The sequence below is a fragment of the Stegodyphus dumicola genome, chromosome 3 (genome assembly GCF_044657685.1).
Source record: "Stegodyphus dumicola isolate Sdum_Otavi_A_Nest chromosome 3, ASM4465768v1".
In the NCBI taxonomy this organism is placed as follows: domain Eukaryota; kingdom Metazoa; phylum Arthropoda; class Arachnida; order Araneae; family Eresidae; genus Stegodyphus; species Stegodyphus dumicola.
In genome coordinates, this window is record NC_140770.1 from 138,848,886 (window position 1) to 138,870,644 (window position 21,759).

General features: G+C 33.2%; 2 protein-coding genes across 4 annotated transcripts in view; one reads left to right on the forward strand and one right to left on the reverse strand.

Moving 5' to 3' along the window:
- Nucleotides 1–13,391, forward strand: part of LOC118183369 (proline dehydrogenase 1, mitochondrial-like) — a 67,382-nt gene extending 53,991 nt beyond the window's left edge. For both annotated transcript variants that reach the window (XM_035352881.2, XM_035352882.2), the window contains exons 12-13: nucleotides 6,831–6,919; nucleotides 8,770–13,391. In XM_035352881.2, the coding sequence (XP_035208772.1) occupies nucleotides 6,831–6,919; nucleotides 8,770–8,975 (295 nt within the window). In that variant the 3' untranslated portion in view covers nucleotides 8,976–13,391. The remainder of the gene's footprint in view (nucleotides 1–6,830; nucleotides 6,920–8,769) is intronic.
- LOC118192813 (hydroxyproline dehydrogenase-like) overlaps nucleotides 1–21,759 on the reverse strand; it is a 134,513-nt gene that overhangs the window by 22,838 nt on the left and 89,916 nt on the right. The gene's annotated exons all lie outside the window — the stretch shown is intronic.

Genomic DNA, 21,759 nt, shown 5'->3' on the forward strand with positions numbered 1-21,759 from the left:
ACCTATCATCTGAAAATTTGATTCTTAAGATTTGTCATCTGAAAATCACAGCTCTTTCAAATCCAGCAATCTTCTATATTTATTGTGTATTTCATTACACATAAAAGTAAGCATTTATAATTATATAAAATATATTATTAATTTCTTTGTAAATGTTTTCAAACTTTAGATATGAAGGAAGAATGAAAAATATAGTAAATCTAATGTCTGCCTTCACATTTTTATTTCAGAAAAAGAACCACTTTTAAAAAATAGCCTAAGAGGTTCAGATTTATTAACAAATCATTTGATATGTTAAAAAATTATACATTTGTTTATTTTAATTGAATGATTCTTACTAAAATTCAAATATCTTGGAAAAGTGTTTATAAAGAAGCAAATAAAAGAAGTATTCAACAGTTTGCACTGATATTTTTGAATAAGTTACAAAATATATAAATAAAGTTTATAACTATTTTTGGCTCTACTCTTATATACACCCTAAGATCACCAAATGTGGCGATATGTGTTCTGCACTGGTTTTTGGCGCGATTGTGTGTTGTATGGCAACCCTTTTGACATTAAAAACTCTTTTGCTGGAGTGGTTTAATTGCTCGTTGGTTCGTGTCTTGCGTGTTTTGAAATGGCCTATGTTGCAATGATAGACTAGGTGGCAAGGTTTCAGTCACTATTTTAGATTGTGTAAAAAGTAAATTTAGTATTAAAAGGAATGATGTTGGAGTTGTTAACGAGTCTTTTGTTCACGGGTGTGTTTATGAAGATCGAAGTGTATTTTTGGAATTTCTGTGGGACTTTTAAAACGAAGTCCGAAATGCTGAGCTGCTATGAGAACTCGGACGAAGAAGGGCGTTTCTGATAGTTTTTGTGTGGATTTGCAGTCAAATGCTTGCTGGTAAAGTATGTGGCTGTCAGCGGAGTTTAAGATTTGGATTGTGGTTTTCGTGTAGTAAGTTAACTTTGGAGGAAGTTTTTATCATTACTTTCGAAATTTTGAATTGCAGAAAGACGTGTGATATTGCAAAATCGTGACACTTTTGTTCACAAACGTTGTGTGACTGGCGAAATTTTGTTAATGAATGTATTATGGTAAGTGCATTTTATTTTATTGTTTTTATTTTGTAGAATGTTATGTTCATTTTTTTTACTATGAATTTCTGTTGTTATTGTTGTTTTTTTAATTGTTTGTAATTTTAGTTATTTTGTTGATTTGTGCGCAATGCCTAGATTGTGCAATTCGTAGATGTTTTTTTAAGTTTAAATATATCGCTGTGTACATGGATTCTTCTCAAATATTTTTGGTAAGAAACTTTACGTTTTTGCTATCTAAATTTTTTGTTTTTGTTTCGGATTTTTAGCTTAAATTGTGTGTTCAAAACGGGGTTTTTGCATGTTGGAGACATTTTAGGCTTAAAGTTCAAAATGTAGACAAAAAATTTAGGTAGTAATATAGCAGCGCGAAGTTTCTCGCCAAAATGTTTGGCAAGAAATTTGGCCACCTGAGGGCGCATATAAGAGTAGTTTATTTTTCTGTGTTAGTTTTTTTTTTTTTTTTTTTTTTTTTTTTTTAATTCCTGAAATGCAAGATTTTGCATGTCTCAGAAGTGAAATCTGTGTCTTTCAAAGAATATGTATTGAATCACATATTGGTATTTCAAAGAATGTGTTTTGAATCTCACGTTATGGAAACTTAACAAGGATTGTAAATGCTGTAATAAATTTTTATGAATTGATTACATATAAATGCTGATAATTACAATTTCGAAAATTTGATTCCAGTAATAAAATATGTTAATATTTACAGTAGTTCATATATAAAAACTACTTTTGTTAGATTTTTGAAGGAAATTCTATGTTATGAGGGCTGTGAGTGGTGTGTTTACTTAAGTGCTTTAGCATTCATTAACCTTTTGAGGCCGGGGCTTTGGTAGCTGTAAAAGCTACCAAAAGACGGGAAATCTTGAATCGAATGCTTTCCCCCCGTTAAGAAATCACCTCCTATTTGCAACAAAGATTCTTGTGTAGTTTAATGGATTCTCAGAGGGGTGCATCTATGTCGCAAAAGGGAGATCTTTGAAAGAGATAAGTGGTTGAAAACCCAGGGACGTCAAATTTGACATTTAACCCCACTTTTCAGCCTGTAAAATGGGGGAAAAAGACGGGCAATAAAGTGGACAACCCCGTCCATTCAAACAGGGAATACAACTGCCAAGTGCTTTAGCATTTTATATTGTATATCTGTCTTGCTTGTTTGTTGAACAGCACAATACTTATGTCCATTGATTTTGTAGTTCTTTTGGTAAAGTATATTTTGTATTGATTTATTAATGCACTGTTTTATCTAATTCTACCACTTATGTATGCCACTGCCAAGTCAAGCAAGTTCACCAAGAGGTAAAATATGCTGATGAGCCAAAACATTATGACCATCCCCATATTTTTCAATGAACTTGTCTGGGTGATGTGAAGGGCACGTAATTAAGTGGGAATGATATTTAACTTCTGCTGGAGAAGGTAAGGAATCCTTCTTGCACTTACTTTTGTGAGTAATGAGAAGGGCTGCTGATTGAAACGAATTTGATAGAGAGCAGATTGTAATGGCACAAAGACTAGGAATGAGCATCTCCATAACTGCCTGATTGGTTGGTTGCTCACTATCTGCCGTTGTTAATATTTATGCAAAGTGGATAAATGACAGTGAAACTAGCAGTAGATGCCAAGATGTTAGACATCCACATGTTATCCAAAAAAAAAAAAAAAAGGATGTTGCAGATTGTCACACTTGGTACAGCAAAATTGGTGCGAGACTGTGGTTCAGCTGAAAACACAATACAATGCAGGTCTAAGTGCAAGTGTTTCAGAATACACAGTTAAGCGGACACTGTTGGATATAGGACTGTGCATATACATTCCACTCATGTGCATCTGTTGACCCAGCATCATTGTCAAATACTCCTACAGTGGGCCCGGGAACATCAAGAATGGATCATGGATAAGTAGAAGACAGTTACCTAGTTGAATGAATCAAGATTTCTCATTCATCACGTTGATGGTCATGCCAGGGTATGCCGTTTTCCAGGTGAACAGTTGCTTTCCCCCTTGTACAGCAGGTCATACATACACAGGCTAGTGGTAGTGGTATTATGCTTTGGGGGACGTTTTCATGGGTGGCTCTGGGACCCTTAGTTATAGTAGAACAGACCATGAAAGCTGCAGACTATCTGAACATAGTTGCAGATCAGTTGCACCCTTACATGGCATCTTTCGTATCAACTGGAAATGGAATCTTCTAACAGGACAACGCCCCCATGTCACAAGGCTCAAATTGTGTTGGAGTAGTTCAGTGAATGTTATTTAGACATTTGCTACCACCTGTCTCCAATCATCTACCAAGAACTTGTGGCATCCATGCCAAGGTGAATTGCAGTTGTTTTGCAAGGCAAGGGTTGCATAAAACAGTACTGAGTAGGTAGTCAGTGAGTTTTGACTTAGTGTATATAATTCATTCAGACATTCATTCAGGCCAAATGTATAATTATAGTTCATTGGGTCAAAATATTCAAATTAGTCATTAGTTTGAATATTTTAAAATAAAATAACTAACTAAAATATGTTTATTATTAATTAGTTTTATTTCTAATCATTGAAATATTTGTTTTATATTAGTTATACAGCTCATAAATTAAGATGCTTAATATGAATCGTACAGTGTAGCTTATGCAATTATATTAGGATAATTAATCTATATTTTTATTAATATTGCTGTAATATTAGAGAGCATACGAACTTATCATTTTTTGAAAGATTTTTAATCACAACCTGCGTCATTATCAGCTTCATGATTTATAATACTGTCTAATGATATTCTGTTGTGATAGAATGCAAACAAATTCACAAATATTTTTTTAAAATTATTTTTTCAATATTTTATAGTTATATAATTACCTTATTTTTATATAGTCTGTTATTGTTTAAATCTCTATACACTGGTGTGCAAAAATTAAGGACGAAGTCGAAAAATTAGCATATCAGCTAAAAGAAGAGGCAGAGCAGACAGAAAGACCAATCAGGAGATTAAGTAAGGTGATGTACGGTAGCACATGCGCAGATATGCAGGTAGACGTAATGGGGGAGTGTCTGAGTAGTATAAAGCATGTTGTCGGTGTAAGATCAGTATTTCTGGCAAAGAGATTGCACGCCGTATAGCAGTTAAAATCACACCGAGTTGCTGCCTCAACGAGAAATGGCGAATAATCAATCTGTTAGACGACATCTGGATGCTTTTACCCGAGGTTGAATCATGTGGAGATTGGAGTTGGAGTCATTCATTGGGAAGTTGGAGGAAGGCCGCCGAGTGACAAGTGTGGCTGCAGAGTTCGGAATTGCTCACAGCACCGTTTCACAACTTTGGAGACAATTTCAAACTACAGGAACAGCTATCCGGGGGTTTAGTAGTGATCGTCCATGAGGAACCACACCCGCAGATGACCGGTATATTGCCTTACAGGCCAGAAGAAACAGGCGGCAGGCAGCGGGAGAAATCGCTAGACACACGACACAGGCGACTGGACAACCGATATCGCTTTTTAACCATGGCCAGAAGACTGCATGGTGGTGGTCTGTTTGCGCTACGCCCTGTATGGTGTGTACCTCTAACGCCTGCCCATCGGAGAAGGCGTTCTCTGTGGTGCCGGGAACACCGGAATTGGAGAGACAATGAATGGGGACGAGTACTCTTTACAGATGAGAGCAGATTCAGTCTGAGTAGCGATTCTCATCGCATACTCATCTGGAGAGAGCGGGGAAGTCGCAATCATCCCTCGAACATCATTGAAAGGGACAGGTATGGAGGTGGCGGTGTTCTTGTTTGGGGAGGCATCATGCTTGGTAGTCATACAGACCTTCACATCTTCAACGCAGGTTCAGTCAATGGGACCCGTTATTGTAACGAGATTCTTCTTCCATATGTGCATCTTTTTAGAGTCGCTATGGGTCCGCAGTTCCTTTTCATGGACGACATTACACCATGTCATCGCACAGTAGCTGCCGAACAGCTCTTAGAAAGTGAGGATATTGAACGTATGGATTGGCCAGCACGATCTCCGGATCTCAATCCCATCGAGCATGTATGGGATTTTCTAGGCAGATGCTTGGCAGCTCATATGTTACCACCAGTAACGATTCCGGAGCTTCGATTGGCGCTGCAAGACGAATGGGCAGCAATGCCTCAACAACTCATTGACACCCTCATTCTCAGCATGGGCAGACGCTGTGAAACCTGCCTAGCAGTCAGGGAGATTATATCCCCTATTAAAGACCGAATGTTTCTTGCTGGACACCCATCACAGGGATGTTTCGGCCTTCAGTCGCATTGCGCTCAATGCTACTTTTTCAATAAAGCTTCTTTTTATCCCTCTGATTTCTCTTTTAGTAAGTATTGCTTACATTACTCATGTCCTTACGTATTGGGGATCTTACGGTATTAAATGTGTTGATTTGGAAAGCTTTTGTACAAAGTTATATTGAAAAAACCGTCTCGTCCTTAATTTTTGCACACCAGTGTATATGTATGCAAAAAGTGCAAAATTGCGCATATATATATCTATATATATAAATTTAAACAAATTTAAATTTAAATTTTAACAAACACATATAAAAGTAAATTTAAAGCCAAAATTAAAAAAGCAAATTTAAAGCCCAAAAAAAAAAAATTTAAAAAAAAAAATATTAAAAAAAAATGTGTAAACTTATAAAAGATTTAATTCTTGAACTAATCTTCAATATCATTTAAATTCAGAAGCATAAGCAAATTAAGTGCAAAACCAATCAATGAAAATAAATTCACTAATTTAGCAAATTAAAATTAAACCAAACAATTTTTTTAAAAATGCATAATTGAATGACTGTTGAGCAGGCAGGAGACAGTCTTATCAAGGGAAAGTTGCCTCCAAACCTAACTCTCCAATCATTCAATTCGTGTTTTGTCATTCATGCAGGCAAGGGTAAAAGTCAAAACCAAAAGTAAAAAGTGAAGAATGTCCAAAAAGAAATACCAATAAAGTGGTACCCTTAGAAATTATCATTTAAGAATTAAAGTTCTAAAAGGAAAATACTACTGAAGTCTTTTGAGAAACAAGCAAGTAAAGTCAAGTATTAAACTAAACTTTAAAAAAAAAAAAATTTTTTAAAGTGCATGAATGACGCCTGCATGAATGACGAAACACGAATTGAATGATTGGAGAGTTAGGTTTGGAGGCAACTTCCCCTTGATAAATCTGTCTCCTGCCTGCTCAACAGTCATTCACTTACGCATTTTTAAAAAAATTGTTTGTTTAATTTTAATTTGCTAAATTAGTGAATTTATTTTCATTGATTGGTTTTGCACTTGATTTGCTTATGCTTCTGAATTTAAATGATATTGTAGATTAGTTCAAGAATTAAATCTTTTATAAGTTTACACATTTTTTTTTTTTTAAATATTTTAAAATAAATTTTTTTTGGCTTTAAATTTACTTTTTACTTTTATACATGTTTTTTAAAATTAAAATTTAAATTTAAATTTGTTTAAATTTAAATTTCATTTCTTGCAGCAATGGTGCAAAGAATTATTTAATTGAATTTGTATTTAAATTAAATTTAATTAAACTCAATTTCTTAACTTTGCAGCAATTGCGTAAGTAGTAATAACTTGTATTCGCACTAAATGGATTTAAGATCATACAACATTTGATATGTTTTATATATATATGCAAAATATGCAACATATGTGGGCAGTATATGCATGTATACACATGTATGCAAAATAAATCATATTTGTGTATGTTTTTTATTAGAATGAAAGAGCTTGGTATCCAGCCTGATCATAAAGTAGTTTGTTTTGGGCAATTATTTGGCATGTGTGATCAAGTCAGTTTTCTGCTTGGTATGTATCTGAAAATTTTTGGGGGAATTTATTTGATTTTATCCTCCCCCCCTAGTAAAATATAATTTTTCTGTTCCTGTTATTATTATAGAGTTATTATACCAAAATTAAAATTCCAGTTTTGAATGTGCATTGGCCATTTTTGTAAACAATAAGGAAATCTGTGGAAAGTAATTTGAATAAGAATGTATTTGAATAAAAATTAATATATATATAATTAAATTTAATATATATATATATATATATATATATATATATATTACTTATTTATCATTTTAAATGTTTACCTGCAAACTTTGATTTCATTTTAGTTTTAAAAAAGTTTAACATAAAATATAAAAATTGACTGACATTGTATCATTTGATGTACTGAAATATTTTTAGATAAACTCAATTCAGTCTTGAAGAATGTTTTAAACTTAGAGTAAGCATTGTAAATAACATAAATTTTCAATCAAGAGCTTTTTCAATATAGTAAGTAAAATTCCAAAAGGGTCAGCAGCTACCATTATTTAACCCTCCAAGTGTCATAACTGCTTTTATCTAGTCTTGAGATTATTTTGTCCCTTGATATATATTGGTTTATAATTTAAAATAATTTTGTTTTCTATGATTATGTAAATATCATCTTAATGAATAGAAGTTTTTGAAAACTAAGACTAAAATAAGTAATTATACAAATTTAGCTATTAAATGTGGTTTCAGTACAGATCTTCATGAGCAGATCTAAAAACATGTGCCATATATAAGAGTTATTCAAAAAAAAAAAAATGTTTACCAAGTGACATGGCAAATCAAGCATACAGCAAGGATAAAAAATCATATAGGAACATAGGGTCACAAATGCCTGTCTTCGTTCAAGCCGTAGATGCATTGAGAGTAACATGGCTAGTTGCACATACCATGAAATGGCTGACAGTAGTTGATTTATGGCATAGCCTACTGCAATGGACAAGAAGCTGTGCGAATGTATCCTGAGAAATATTTTGATAGAAAGGTGGCTATTCATTGTTCATTGACGATTGTGCAAAACCAGCTCATTCAATGTGCACAAGCAAAGGCTGGTCGTCAACGAACAACTCGGACAGTTTTCTCTGAAAAAAGCATTCTCCAAGAACTGGAGCATAATCCTTCAACAAGTACACAAGTTGTATCTCTCATTCCACCATCTGGCATATATTACATGACAAAGGACTGCATCCTTTTCATTTATAAGATGTCCAGGCATTGGAACCAGAAGATTACAACAAGTGCATGGAATCTGCATGGTGGTTTTTTGGGGGGAAAAAAATGCTACAGACTGAATCTTCACAGCAAGTGCTCACTTCATTGATCAGGCTATGTATGTTGTCACTAGAGGGTGTGGTGAACATTCACAACTTGCATACTTGGGCAGATGAAAACCCACATGCTAAACATATGCATGCCTCACAATACAAATTTACCCTCAATGTGTATATTGGTATTGTAGGAAACTGTTTACTTGGTCTGTACATTCTCCCATAAAGACCTGATGGTTACATTAACCTTGTATGAGGTTCTGCCAGGCATGCTGAATGATGTTCCTATGCCTATTCGTCGATGCATTTGATTTCAGGATGACAGAGCACCTGCACATTAATATAACTATATATATAGCTTATTTCGTAATTAAAGAATTAAAGTAAAACTTTTGGATTGTAAATAAAATGTGTAATTTCATTTGTAATAATATTTTATTTTGTAAAATATTTCTAAAGAACTTGTATATTCTTCAAGTTTATTGTGTTTAATTTTTAGGCATGTTTTATAAAAAAAAAATAATATGTTTAACTAAATATGCATTTTTAAAACTGATTTTAAATTTTTAGGCCAAGCTGGATATTCTGTGTATAAATATGTTCCATATGGGCCAATTGAAGAAGTTTTGCCTTACTTATCTCGCCGAGCCTTAGAGAATCATAGTCTTTTAAAAAAAGTTGATAAAGAAATAAGACTACTGAAAACAGAACTTAAGAGAAGATTTTTGTGTGGCCAGTTATTTTACAAACCAAGAGGAAATTATCTGCCCGTTTGAAGATTATTATCTGAAGGTGATGTGGTATGTTTTTACTGCATTTTTAGCAAGCATCTAAATGTTATGTTTATCATACAATACTTACTGAAGAGAAATATTTTAATTTTTAAAATCAAAGTATGTATAATAGTATCATTCATTATTTTTTCACGCATATGACAGTATTGAATATTTTTGCTTCCTATTTCATTAGTTCCTCATATTATTAGTTGTACATTTGTTGACTTTTTAATTGTTTATCTTTGTTACAGATCTGCATTCATTATATGCATAGTTTTCATTTACAAATACTAAAAACTGGAATAAAACCATGTGTTCTTTAAATTTATACTAGTTCTGATTCTTCTGGGTTTCCCCCCACCCCCAATATTTTGTCTGTTATGCGTGTTCTGCTGCTCCATCTGTATATAACTGGAAGGATTTTGCAACTAAGTTTTGGTAAAAGACATGATTTTTTATGGGAAAGTAACTGCTAATATGATTGCCATTAATTAGATATAACAATATTTAGTTGATAGTATATTTTGTTAGAATTCACTTACAATTTATAAAATTGTTACAAAGTGAAATTCATTCTTATGGATGGGACTGAACTTAAAGGACTTTCGGACTTTCCTAAGCTTTGTAATAAATAGGATAATTCTTTTGAAGAAAATGAGATATTTGTTCAGACTAATTTGCTTTTTGTTACCAGATGCTTTTATGCAATTGATAATATCATTTGCAAATTGGTACTAATTATTGCATATATGTACAGAGTATTAAAACTACTATATTGAAAATGCTTTTGTACTAATATACTATGTTATAATGATTTTACTTTTGATGAAATCAAATAAATCTTTAGTTCTTTTTTGTTTGTTTGTTAAGGTTAAATTAAATATAGAACATGAAACCTACGAGCCAAATGTTTAAAGACACTGTTCATGGGCTGAGACAGGAATCTGCATAATGTGGAAGAGGTTTTTCAATGTTGTAGCTGGTTGCTGCAGATATTGTTATATCAAGCTACAAGCTTTTAGGGAAAAACAAAGCTGTTTATCTTAAAAATAAAATAGCAGCTCAAAGCTACTTTAATAATAATCTCTTGCAGCTTGAAGATTTTTCAAGTCTTGTGATGGTAAATAGTAGTAGTAGTTTTGAAGATTTTTGGTTTCAAGAAAAGTTATTTTAAAGGGAGGAATTTTTGAAATAGAAAAGTAAAATTATATTTAAAATTCTAAGGATATTAAAGGTGGTAAAAACTTTTCGCAGAAATTTTATTATAATAGAAATTGCAGTTTTCCCCCCTTTGTTTTTAATGAGCAACTTAAAAGCTTTTCATTTTCATCAAAATGAAAATTAATTTCTCAGAAGAATGGGAACTGTGTTCCAGTATTATAATAAAATGTATTATTATGTAAAATATGTAAAATCTTTTGTAGTATATTTTTATTTATTATGTTTTCTCTTAATTTTATGAAAATATTTCAAAGTGTAGCTGGTCTATATTGTAATTTTAGTCTGTAAAAGAAATATACAAATTTTGTTATACTTTCTTACTGTTTTGATCTTGTTAGAAGAAATGTATTTATTTAAGTTGTTAGATGTTAAAACGTGTGCATTTAAAATGAGGAATTTGAGAAAAAGTAAAGGAATTGCAATATAATTGTTTAAAAGATATTAAGTTTTTGCATTTATATTTTTTTAACCTCTTACGTTATCAGCATTTTGTAACCCCTTAACAATTATTTCATAAAAAGTGTCCAAAATTTCCACTTTTTTTTACTGTTGAATTTTAAACTTTGTTATGAATACATGGTTTTTGCAACAAGAATTTAATAAATTATACATTTAAGGAATAATTAGAGAGTGTTAAAAAGTGTATATTAAAATCCCGAGCATAAGCATTGCTTTTAAAAAATAACACCACATAGAATAAAATGTCTTAGGAGCAGATATTTTGTTTAAAATAATAATTCCGTTCTTATAATGTTCTTTTTAATTTTCGGTCTATTTGGAGATGCGAGGGGCATCACTGCAGTCAAGTCTTTTTCCCGTGATTGTAAAAACTAACATCTCTAGAATCACTTTTTTGACCTACTCTTGCTATCAGAAATGTCACTTTCTGACTGACTAATGAAAAAAAAAAGCCAGTACAATACAATAGAACATAGCGAGCGCAACAAGTCAAGGTTAGTAGACTGTTAGAACTACTAACCTTGACCACTTTAGAATAAGTAATTGTAAAACAGATCAAAGTAGACTTCGTATGCCATCCTGTGGCCTCATTTGTGACTAATTCAATACAACAAATTTATTCGGGGTTTAAATTTATACACAGGATATTGTCAAAATACGTAAGTATTCACAGGTTTTTAAGTTTATGTCAAAATTAAAATCTTGATTATTCTCGGGTGTTAAGGGAAATAAAGAATTCAACAAAATTTATATTTTACAAATATAAATTATTTATGCATATAATTTTTCCATGTAATTTTCTTTATTTATTTTAGTTTTTCATTATATTGTCATGTCAATATTGTCGTTTAATTTAGGTGTTCATATTATGTGTGTGTGAATGGGATTGTATTTAAATATGCACAGGATTTCTCTTTATATGTCTCTAAAATAATTTCTGCAATTAATATTTTTTGAAAGTAGTTTGTTTGATTATGGCAAAGCACACAAGAGCTATTTTGCCTAAGATGAAGAATATATTTCATGGAAGACTTTCTAAGGAAAACTGGCTCATATACACGTTACATATAAGGAACACCACGAAGACGCCCATGCAGCCACCCCATTTGCCAGGATTCGAACCCTGGATCTAATGACCAGCTGTCAGTGACTTTGCCACTCGGCTGCTGTTGGGCATTTTTTGAGAATGAATGCTAAATTGTTTCAATGTATGAAAAATACTCTAGGTCATGAAAAAGGTTGTTTTATTATTTTTTTTATTCCATGTATTAATTCAGATTATTATTAAGACTATCTGACAGCTAAAATCCAAATTATCTTTATTTTTATGCTTCCTTTCTGCATTAAAAGTTGACTGTTATAGCAGGTGAAATCATTAATACCTAATATAAATCTCTATATATTATATATCCTCAGTTTTTACAGCGGTATTAAATACAAATTAGTGACAGCATTTTCATAAATATAATTGCTTTCATCCATTTTTCTTCAAATTTTGATAGCTATCTATGGTACTTTATCAATTTTAAAGTAAATTTATCATTTATATAATTTTTTGGAAAGATAGTTGTTGATAACTAGTTATATTCATGAAAGGAATAATAAATCAATCGACTTTTTGAAAATTTGTAATAAAATGGTTTATTTTTTATATTAACAAACTGTATTTCAGTCTCTTGCTAGATATAGATAATAATCAATGATTATATACTGCAAATGAAACTATAACTATGCTAAATGTTTCATAAGATGCCAACACACCAAAATTGGAAAATCTGAAATATTTTTTGTTTTCATTGAAAAATATTTTTTTTTTTTTTTCTCTTTTTCTTACTGTGCAACATTAAATTAAACACGAGAGATGTATTTTACATGTTAACTAACTATTTGTTTGTATATTGCATAATTATTTTGCATGTAAATCCGAACTTTTTTGTTTTCTGAGGTTTTAAAAATACTTTATTTTTGAATGCATTTTTACTGAAATAGCAGTTTTAAAGAATTTCGGTTTTAGCATTAAACTGGTTTTCTTTAGAGGAAATGTAATTCTACACTAACTCAATACTTCTTAATTTTCTATTGGGTATAGTGTTTAAAGAAATATGTTTCAGCAGTTGTTTTAAGTTACATTAGTTAATTGCATAACAATTATTTTAATTGTAGATACTGCTGTGATGTATCAGATTTTGTAATATTTTACACTGCAGTAAATTATATCTAGTCATGTAAATGCAAGGTGTGCACATCAACTTTAATATCCACCTTCCCTCTTAGTGTGTTTTAGCATCTTTTTTGTTAAAATTCTAGTCATATATAAATTGTAAAACATATTTATTGGAAACTGTGATATATTTATTTATATAAACATTTTTTCCTTTTGGTATTTTTATTGCATTTTGAAAGTATATTATGTTCAATTTTAGTAAAATTTATGATATTTATATGTATGCAGTTTTTGTAACTTGAAAATTTATTGATGTAATTCTTAAATAATTGGGGCTTTCATTTTTAGTCTACATTTTTTTAATAATTCTAAGTTTGAAAGATACGTATATTAAAAATCTCTGGTAATTTTAGAATTTTGATGAATGTGATCAAAATTTATGTATTATTTATTTTCATGTTGTTAATTTTGTGCATTGTCCAAATCGTTTTGCATCATCTGCCAGGTAGAACTTTACACTGCTAACTAGTGCCTGTATCTTGTTACTAAATAAAAGTTGTGTGTTAAAAAAATTGTGTTATTAGTAAAACATAAAGTTTCAAAAACTTTACATATAGACATACATATGAAAGATGTAAGATCAGATTTCAGATCAAAGATATGCATTACATATATATCTTTTATCTGAAATTACCAATTTCAATGAAAAGAGGGAAAGAAATTATTAGTTCTCTGAAGTTGCCAATAAATCTCTCCTAAAGATTACCTTGGAGTATTTTAAAACATTAATGATGCTTGTATCAATTTAATGATATATTTAAAATAAATTTCTTAAATTTGCGACAACAAATTAATGTTATTAAAAAAATTTTCTATTTTATTTTTTATTCTGTAATAATATTTCTCTAAAACTACAGAATCTTCAGCTTTTGCAATGTGACATCAATTTTTTATCTAACAAAGGGACATAGTTTTAATAACGGATTTCGACTTAACTCTACATAGTTTTAATTAACAGTTTTTTAGTACACATGAAATGATCTATGCCAGCGAGTCTTAAACATTATGAGTTCAGGAACTCCTTTTTTATGATATGCTTTTTGCCAGAATCATAAGCTATTTTCATTTTGTATGATATGCTTTTTGCCATAATCATTTTTATAGAGATTAAAATATATTTATTACTGTTTTCTACAGTAAGATGGTACTGTTCCTTTAGATGTTCCACTAGAAGTGCAGTATCTAGTTTAATGTCTACAACATTTATGTATAAATTTGGTTCAACATCCAAATTATTCTGATATTTATTTTCTATGTACATGAAGCGAAGAGAAAGTTCTTTTCGTACAAGTTTTGGTAGAAGGGAAATAACAGCTTGAGAGATTTTCCTGCGAGTTCTTGTTATCATGTTATGCATAGCCAAAGTTTGGAAGATTTCTTCTTGAAATCAAGTTTTGTGGAAAACTGAGCACTGAAGAAATCAAGATTTTTTTTAATGAATTTTTTTATGATAAACGATAATTCTTATTCAGTAATTTTCTTTCAGGGAAAAATTAACTTTGAGAGAGATGTTTAAGTGTGCAGTAAAATTATCATTAAGAAAAATATTTGGGAACTATTTTATTAATTTGATCAAATGATCTCTTAGATTTTTGAAGTGGTGAATTAGATTGAGTAATACTTTTGAATATAATATTTTATTTCCTAACTTGATGATGACTTCGGCCCAATTATGATAATTGATTTTCTATTTAATAATTTTGCTTTGAAATGTTTTTAATGAAATGTCATCTTTATGAATTCAAAAATATGTAGCAGTTTTACTGAAAACTTTTGTCATAGTGTACTGCCAAACCTCCATTTATTATTTTTTCAGATCAGAAATTTAATTTATTTTCTTTATTAAATATATTTAAAAGTTTCAATATGCTTTTTTGATTTTTCAAACTCTAATATGAATGCAAATTACACTGGTGAAATAAATTAAGAGAATTTTCATATTTTATCAAATTGCATGAAAGGAACTGAACTGAAGAAAAAACAACTGCTTCGAGATAAAAATGCATCTCTTGTACGGCAAATAGGTTTAACATTGTCAACTACTGGACTTTTATTCTCCATGTAAATATTGTAAATACTTTTTTCATATTTTATCAAGACTCTCAATTATCGGTACTCTCATCTGGAACTATGTTTTTTTTGCTACTTGAAATTATCTTTGTATATTATTAATGTTTGTGAACTCATCTACTATTTGAATTATTTATTACACTACCCCACGATGTAAAATTCTGCAGTGGCAAAGTGCCACCTTTCCCTTTATTTTTCACATCTTGTTTCTGTGACACCTTTTGCTGATGTTCTTACTTCCAGGATGCCATATTAGAAGACAACTGGCAAAAAGCCTGCAAATTCACGCAGGCTAGGCCCAGTATAATAGCGGTAAATGGAATGGAAAATAGGTAAGCGTACACGAGCATGTAAAAGGTGGAACCAGCAGAAAAACAGGTTTTATGAGCGCGTGGAGGGTAAGACGACACACGGCAATAGTGGGAAAAGGAAAAAAGGAACGAATTGCGTTGGTGACCGTGATCAAAAGTGCAGGCTTCCAAATTACTCAGCAGGTAAAGCACAGCAGGTAAAACTCTCTCCAATCATGCATGATTAAGCAGCACAGAAATAATGGACAGGAATATGTCACTGCCTCAGTATAGCTTCTCTGTTATGGGAATACATATTTCACGGCTCTTTATAACCCGCCACGCTGCTCATTCGATGAAGAATTGTTGAAGGATATTCTCTTTACTAATCTGCCTGTAATATTAGCAGGGGATTTTAATGCGAAATATGAAGAATGGAATTGTCGTAAAACAAACATAAACTGAGAACATCTTTTTGAATTCATAAATAATCAACCTGTATTTTTCTTTGCACCAGAGGAATTCACATATTTGGCACATGACCCGGATAGAGGGGATATCCTAGATTTACTCATTACCTCAGTTTTAATTCCAGCGTATCCTGAAGTAGTAAATTATCTAAGTTTGGACCATCTGCCCATAATGGCTACACTTGTTATTTTAAAGGACAAAGTAAAACAGGAGAAAAAGATTACTGACTGGAAACGGTATAATAATATCCTAAGTAATAATGTTTTCCCGAGTACTGCGTTAAGAACTAAGCTGGACATAGATCTCGCTGTTCATCAGTTCATTAATACAGTGCTCCGCAACCGGTGTGCCGCGGCACACTGGTGTCCCATGAGTAGGATATAGGTGTGCCGCAATCAAATACATGTATTTGACATTTTGCAATTTTTTATCATGTATTTAATACACAATGACAATTTTTTTCCCTAATAATGTCTATTTTAAATGTTTTTATATATTTCACTGTTGTGTGGTTGTGTGTGTGATTGTAAGTGTGTCAGTATTTGAATTTTTTCGGCACTTCCTTGATAACTCGGAACTCTTTGGTGTGCCACGAAATTCCAGAAAGATTTTTTGTGCGCAGGTGAGAAAAGGTTGCGGAGCACTGCATTAATAGTATTATTAAATGCAGTCAACACTGCTACCAAGAAAATTTCTGACAAACAGGCATCCAGGAAACTCCCTCCGAACATCAAAGACAAAATTAAAGAAAGAAACAGATTAAGGAAAGCCTGGAACAGAACATTGAACCCGAATACCAAAACGGAAATAAATAGATTGAACAAAGAAATTAGACAGTTAATTCATCAACTCAGAAATGACCTATGGGACGAGAAAATCATGAACTTTAACGAGCCAGACAATGCGTTCTGGTCCTTTGTTAGAAACTTAAAAAGGCAAGGCTGTCGCGAATAAAACACTTCTTCATAATAGCGTGGCTCTCACAAACAGAGATAAAGCAAATGTCTTAGCAGACCACTTTGAAAGTCAGTTTAAACCCAATGATAGTCTTTGTGATATCGACTTCGCATATGATGTAAGATATTGCATAAATGATTGGCTTACCTCACAGGATGACTTAGAAAACAATCTGGTACTTCTCCACATGAAATCCAAGAAGTTATAAGGAAGCTGAAAAACAGGTAGGCTCCTAGCTATGATGCAATAACCAACTTAGCGATCAAGAATTTATCGAGAAATTACATTGTATTCTAGCATCTTAAATGCATGCTTAACTAACAGATATTTCCCGCTTGCTTGGAAAAAAGCCAAGATAATTGTCTTACCTAAGGCTGGCAAAGATACCTCCCGACCAGAAGGATTTAGACCGATTAGTCTGCTTCCCGTCTTAGGGAAAATATATGAAAGAATCATCTATCACAGAATGCAGCCATATTTAGCGAAACTACCAGAGGAGGAGTTCGGATTCCGAAAATCGCTTTCCACCACGAAACAACTGGTCAGATTATCAGAATATATTGGCAGTGCGCTGCATAACAAAAAAAATGTGGCTTTACTCATGCTGGACGTGGCCAAAGCTTTTGACCGCGTCTGGCATGAGGGTCTTATCTTCAAACTTCGTTCCCTCGGATTCTCAAAAGTGTTGACGTGCCTCGTCTACTCATTTATGAAAGGCAGAGATTTCACGTTTTTATTGGAAAAGAGATCTCGGATGTCAAAAGAATCTATGCCGGCGTCCCGTAAGGGTCAATATTAGGTCCAATTTTATATCTTTTCTTCGTGACAGACTTCCCAAAGATGAAGTTAAACTACAATTACTTCATAAGCTGTTACGCCGATGACTCGGCACTGCCGTGTGTCCATATCTAGCTGTCAAGAAACTTCAACAAATCATGCCGCAAATCGAATTCTGGTGCACTAAACGGCGCATCTCGATAATTGCAGATAAATCTAAACTTCTTATCATAAGAAAGAAAAACTCTGCCACGGAAATCACTGAAAAATTGAAGCTCTTCGATATAGAACTGCCCAGAGTTTGCAAGGCGAATTACTTAGGTGTCATCATCAACGATAAGTTTTCCTGGAAGAAGCATTCTGACACATGTAAGAGGAAAAACACTAGGAGTTATTCAAAGTCTCAACCCAATTCTTAATGAACACTCTAAACTGGATTTAAGAAGAAAAAGGCACTTATACATTTCTGTTATACGGCCAATTTTCACGTATGCGTCCCCCGCGTAGGCAACAATTAGAGACAGGGATATTTCTAATGCTCAAAATAAACTACTGCGCACCTTCACGAATGCGCACTACCTTGTGTCAAATAAGACTTTACACAAAGATCTGAAAATAGAGAAACAGTCTTGGAACATATCCATCGCGTAAATACCAGCTTCTTCCAGAAGGCCGTCAAATGACTCACACTTGGAGAAATTATATTTGTATTATATTTAAGTATTTGATTATATTAAACTACTCGAAGACAAAGAGCTACGCCCGCTCGCGGCTCACTTGGGAAAAGATCTTAACTTTCCTACATAATGTAGGGTACTGCTGTATATAGATGTAAATAGTGTGCATAACCTTGATTATTATTTCTTCCTTTTACCATTAATGTAATCGCTTTATATGTACCTGAGATTGTAATTTATTTTATTTTTGTTACTGTAATATTATATGAATAAAATGTGTATTTCCGAGATTTTGTAGGTCTTCCTACAATTTCGTTATGTCAAGACTAGTACTTTCACATTCCAACAGCACATACTCATGATTTAACCTCCCTGCACTGCTCCGTCTTGTTACGCGCGCTCTTATCTAGCCCAATCTTGGAATAGCGGCATCTTGCTTGCCTCCCTTCTGCCAACACCTTAATCCTCCAACTTTACCACGTGAGAGTCATGTGCCTCTTGGCAAGTCTTCATGAGTTGGAAACAGCGCGCAGCGCGCGCTATCCAAGCAATAATTGTGCGGATTGGATCGGATAAATTGCATTCGCTAGCACACCTCGGCGAATTTCTGGTGTTATCTTGCAGCAATCTGTTAAATTCATATCGGAACAGTAAATATGAGTAACCACCAACGTTTAGATGATGAAATGAGGTGGCGAATTGTGGAGAGGCTAGAGGCAGGCCAATCGCAAGTCCAGATATGCAGAGAGTTTAATGTAACGCCCAGTGTCGTGTGTAACCTATGGAAACAGTTCCAGGATACTGGATCCACCGAGAGAAAGCCCGGGCAAGGTCGTTCAAGAGCCACGACGGTCAGAGAAGATCGCTACTTGTCCATTTTAGCGAGGCGTAACAGAGGGGCTACAGCTTCTGAGCTTTCTCGGGATCTGTATGCAGCCATAGGAGCCCGTGTAACAAGGGTGACTGTTTCCAAAAGACTGAGTGAGAGAGAGTAGTTTGCCAGAAGACCGGTTGTTTGCGTCCCGCTCACGTCTGCGGACAGGAGAGTCCGATTAGCATGCGCATGCAGCATAGTGATTGGAGTACGGAGCAATGGGCGACCGTTCTGTTCATCGACGAGTCCCGTTTTAGCCTAAACACCGATTCTCGCCGTACTTTCATATGGAGAGAGCTAGGGACCAGCTACCTACCCTCTAATGTCCGCGAAATCAACAATTATGGCGGTGGCAGTGTAATGGTCTGCGCAGGCATCATGTTAAATGTCCGCACACCTCTCCACGTCTTTGACAGAGGCTCTGTGATTGGTGTGAGGTATAGGGATGAGGTCTTGGAGCCCTATGTTCGCCTTTTCCGGGGTGCAGTGGGCCCCGAGTTCATCTTACAGGACGATAACGCGAAGCCACATAGTTCACATAGTTCTGGTGGTGTCAGCCAATGGCTTTCATTTTGGAACTGTTTTGATTTGGCAATTCACAAAAACGAATCTTCAGAAAAAGTTGATAAGTTTATTTATTTGCGTGCACATTTAGCAGGAATTGCATTAAGTACTATAGAAGGATTTTCACTTTCTTCCGAAAATTATGATTCAGCTATTAATTTATTACGAGATAAATTCGGAAGTAAAGATATGTTGATTAATGCACACTTGGATAATTTACTGAAAATTAACCCATCGAGAAATTCTAATGACATTAAAGCGTTTAGAAAATTATTCGATCACTGTCAGAATCACATACGCAGTTTAGAAGCATTAAATGTTGCATCTAACACTTATGGAAGTATTATATGTCCAATCATTCTTAAGTCCCTTCCTTCTGATTTAATCCTTGAATATAATAAAGTAGAAAAGGAAAGTTTAAAATATGATTTACACAATTTAATGGGTTTTATTTCTCAGCAATTAATTGCACGAGAAAAACAGCTTTGCAATCGAAAGAAGCGGCGTCAATTTTTCCTCCCCCCGACAAACAAAACGCGAAAGCAAGCTGTCAACTTCGCATGATAAACGGGTACCGGATGTACCGTCTGCCTCGCAATTGCTGTCTACAAGTGAGAATCGGAATTATAAACATTCGAACTGCATATTTTACGATTCAGATCATGAAAGTTCCGAATGTCGGAATGCAATTCGTTTAACCTTAGATGAAAAAAAGCAAAAAATTACTGAAGAACGGAGTTTGTTTTAAATGTTTGAAACGGAACCATATCTCCCGCTTATGCAAAATCAAAGTTAAATGTTCCATATGCGGTAAAGCTCATTTTTCAATAATGTGTAATACTGTTAAGGATGATTCTCACGGAAATAATTCTACAGACATTATTGGGGATGAAAATGATAAAAAAGACTGTTCTGACAAATAAATCTTGCATGCAGTTAGTAAATTTGCAAACTTTAGTAGTAAAACTTCGTGGGGATGGGATCGAAAAATATGTGAAAATTTTAATAGATAGTGGTTCCCAGCGATCCTACAGTTTGAAGTATGCAGTTAGTATAATGAATTATAAAACAATCGGTAAAGAAGAATTAATCCATGGTTTGTTCGGAGGAATTGAAAAGAAAAAAACTCATAGTAAATATTTAATTAGATTGAGTAGTCTTAAAGGTGATTATAACTCTAATTTTCAGGTTTTGGATCAGGATAAAATATGTACTGACATTCCTCAAATTCGTAGAGATACATATCTTACTGAACTCTGAAAACATGGAATTTATTTAACTGACATGCAGAATAAATCTGTGGATTTGATGTATGAAAAATCACCTTTAGAAATTCATGTTCTTTTAGGTGCAGATGTAGCGGGAAAGCTTCTAACAGGGAAAGTTAGACAACTAAAATGTGGATTATCATGCGTATACACTAGATTAGGATGGACAATGATGGGGAAAACTGAAAAGCGTGAGTTCTCTAACAGTACGAAAACTGTATTGTCACTTCATGTTAATGATGCTACAATTTCGGATTTATGGTGTCTTGACTCGTTATTAATAACGGATCCTGCTACAACCCACACAAGAAAGGAAATTGATGAAATCGCTAAAACATGTTTTCGTCAGTCATTAAAGAGAGATAGTGAGGGTAGATATCAGGTCTCTCTTCCTTGGTTAGAAGGGCATGAGGTTTTACCTGACAAAAGATTATTAGCAGAAAAAAGATTAAAATCCTGCGTCAAAAATCTTCAGTCAAAAAACTATCTGAAAGAGTATGAAAATATTTTTAACGAATGAGCTGAAGAAGGTATTATAGAATTTGTTGAAAATAAGAAAACCGAAAATTGTCATTACTTACCACATAGGGCTGTAATTAAGAAAAATTCAACCACAATGCTTAGACCTGTATTCAATGCCTCAGCGAAGGAAAGGAATGATGTGTTCTTAAATGGCTGTTTAGAAAAGGGCCCAAATTATTTGGAATTAATACCGAGTATTTTAAACAGATTTCGCCTAGGTAAATATGGGGTTATCTCAGATATACGTAAGGACTTTTTGCAAATAGGTGTCTGTCTTGAGATAAGAGACTTTCTTAGATTTCTGTGGTGGGAAAAAGGAGATTCTGAAAAATTGAAAATATATCGACATAAGCGCGTTGTGTTTGGCGTTAATACCAGTCCTTTTTTTCTCGCCGCCACACTAAATTATC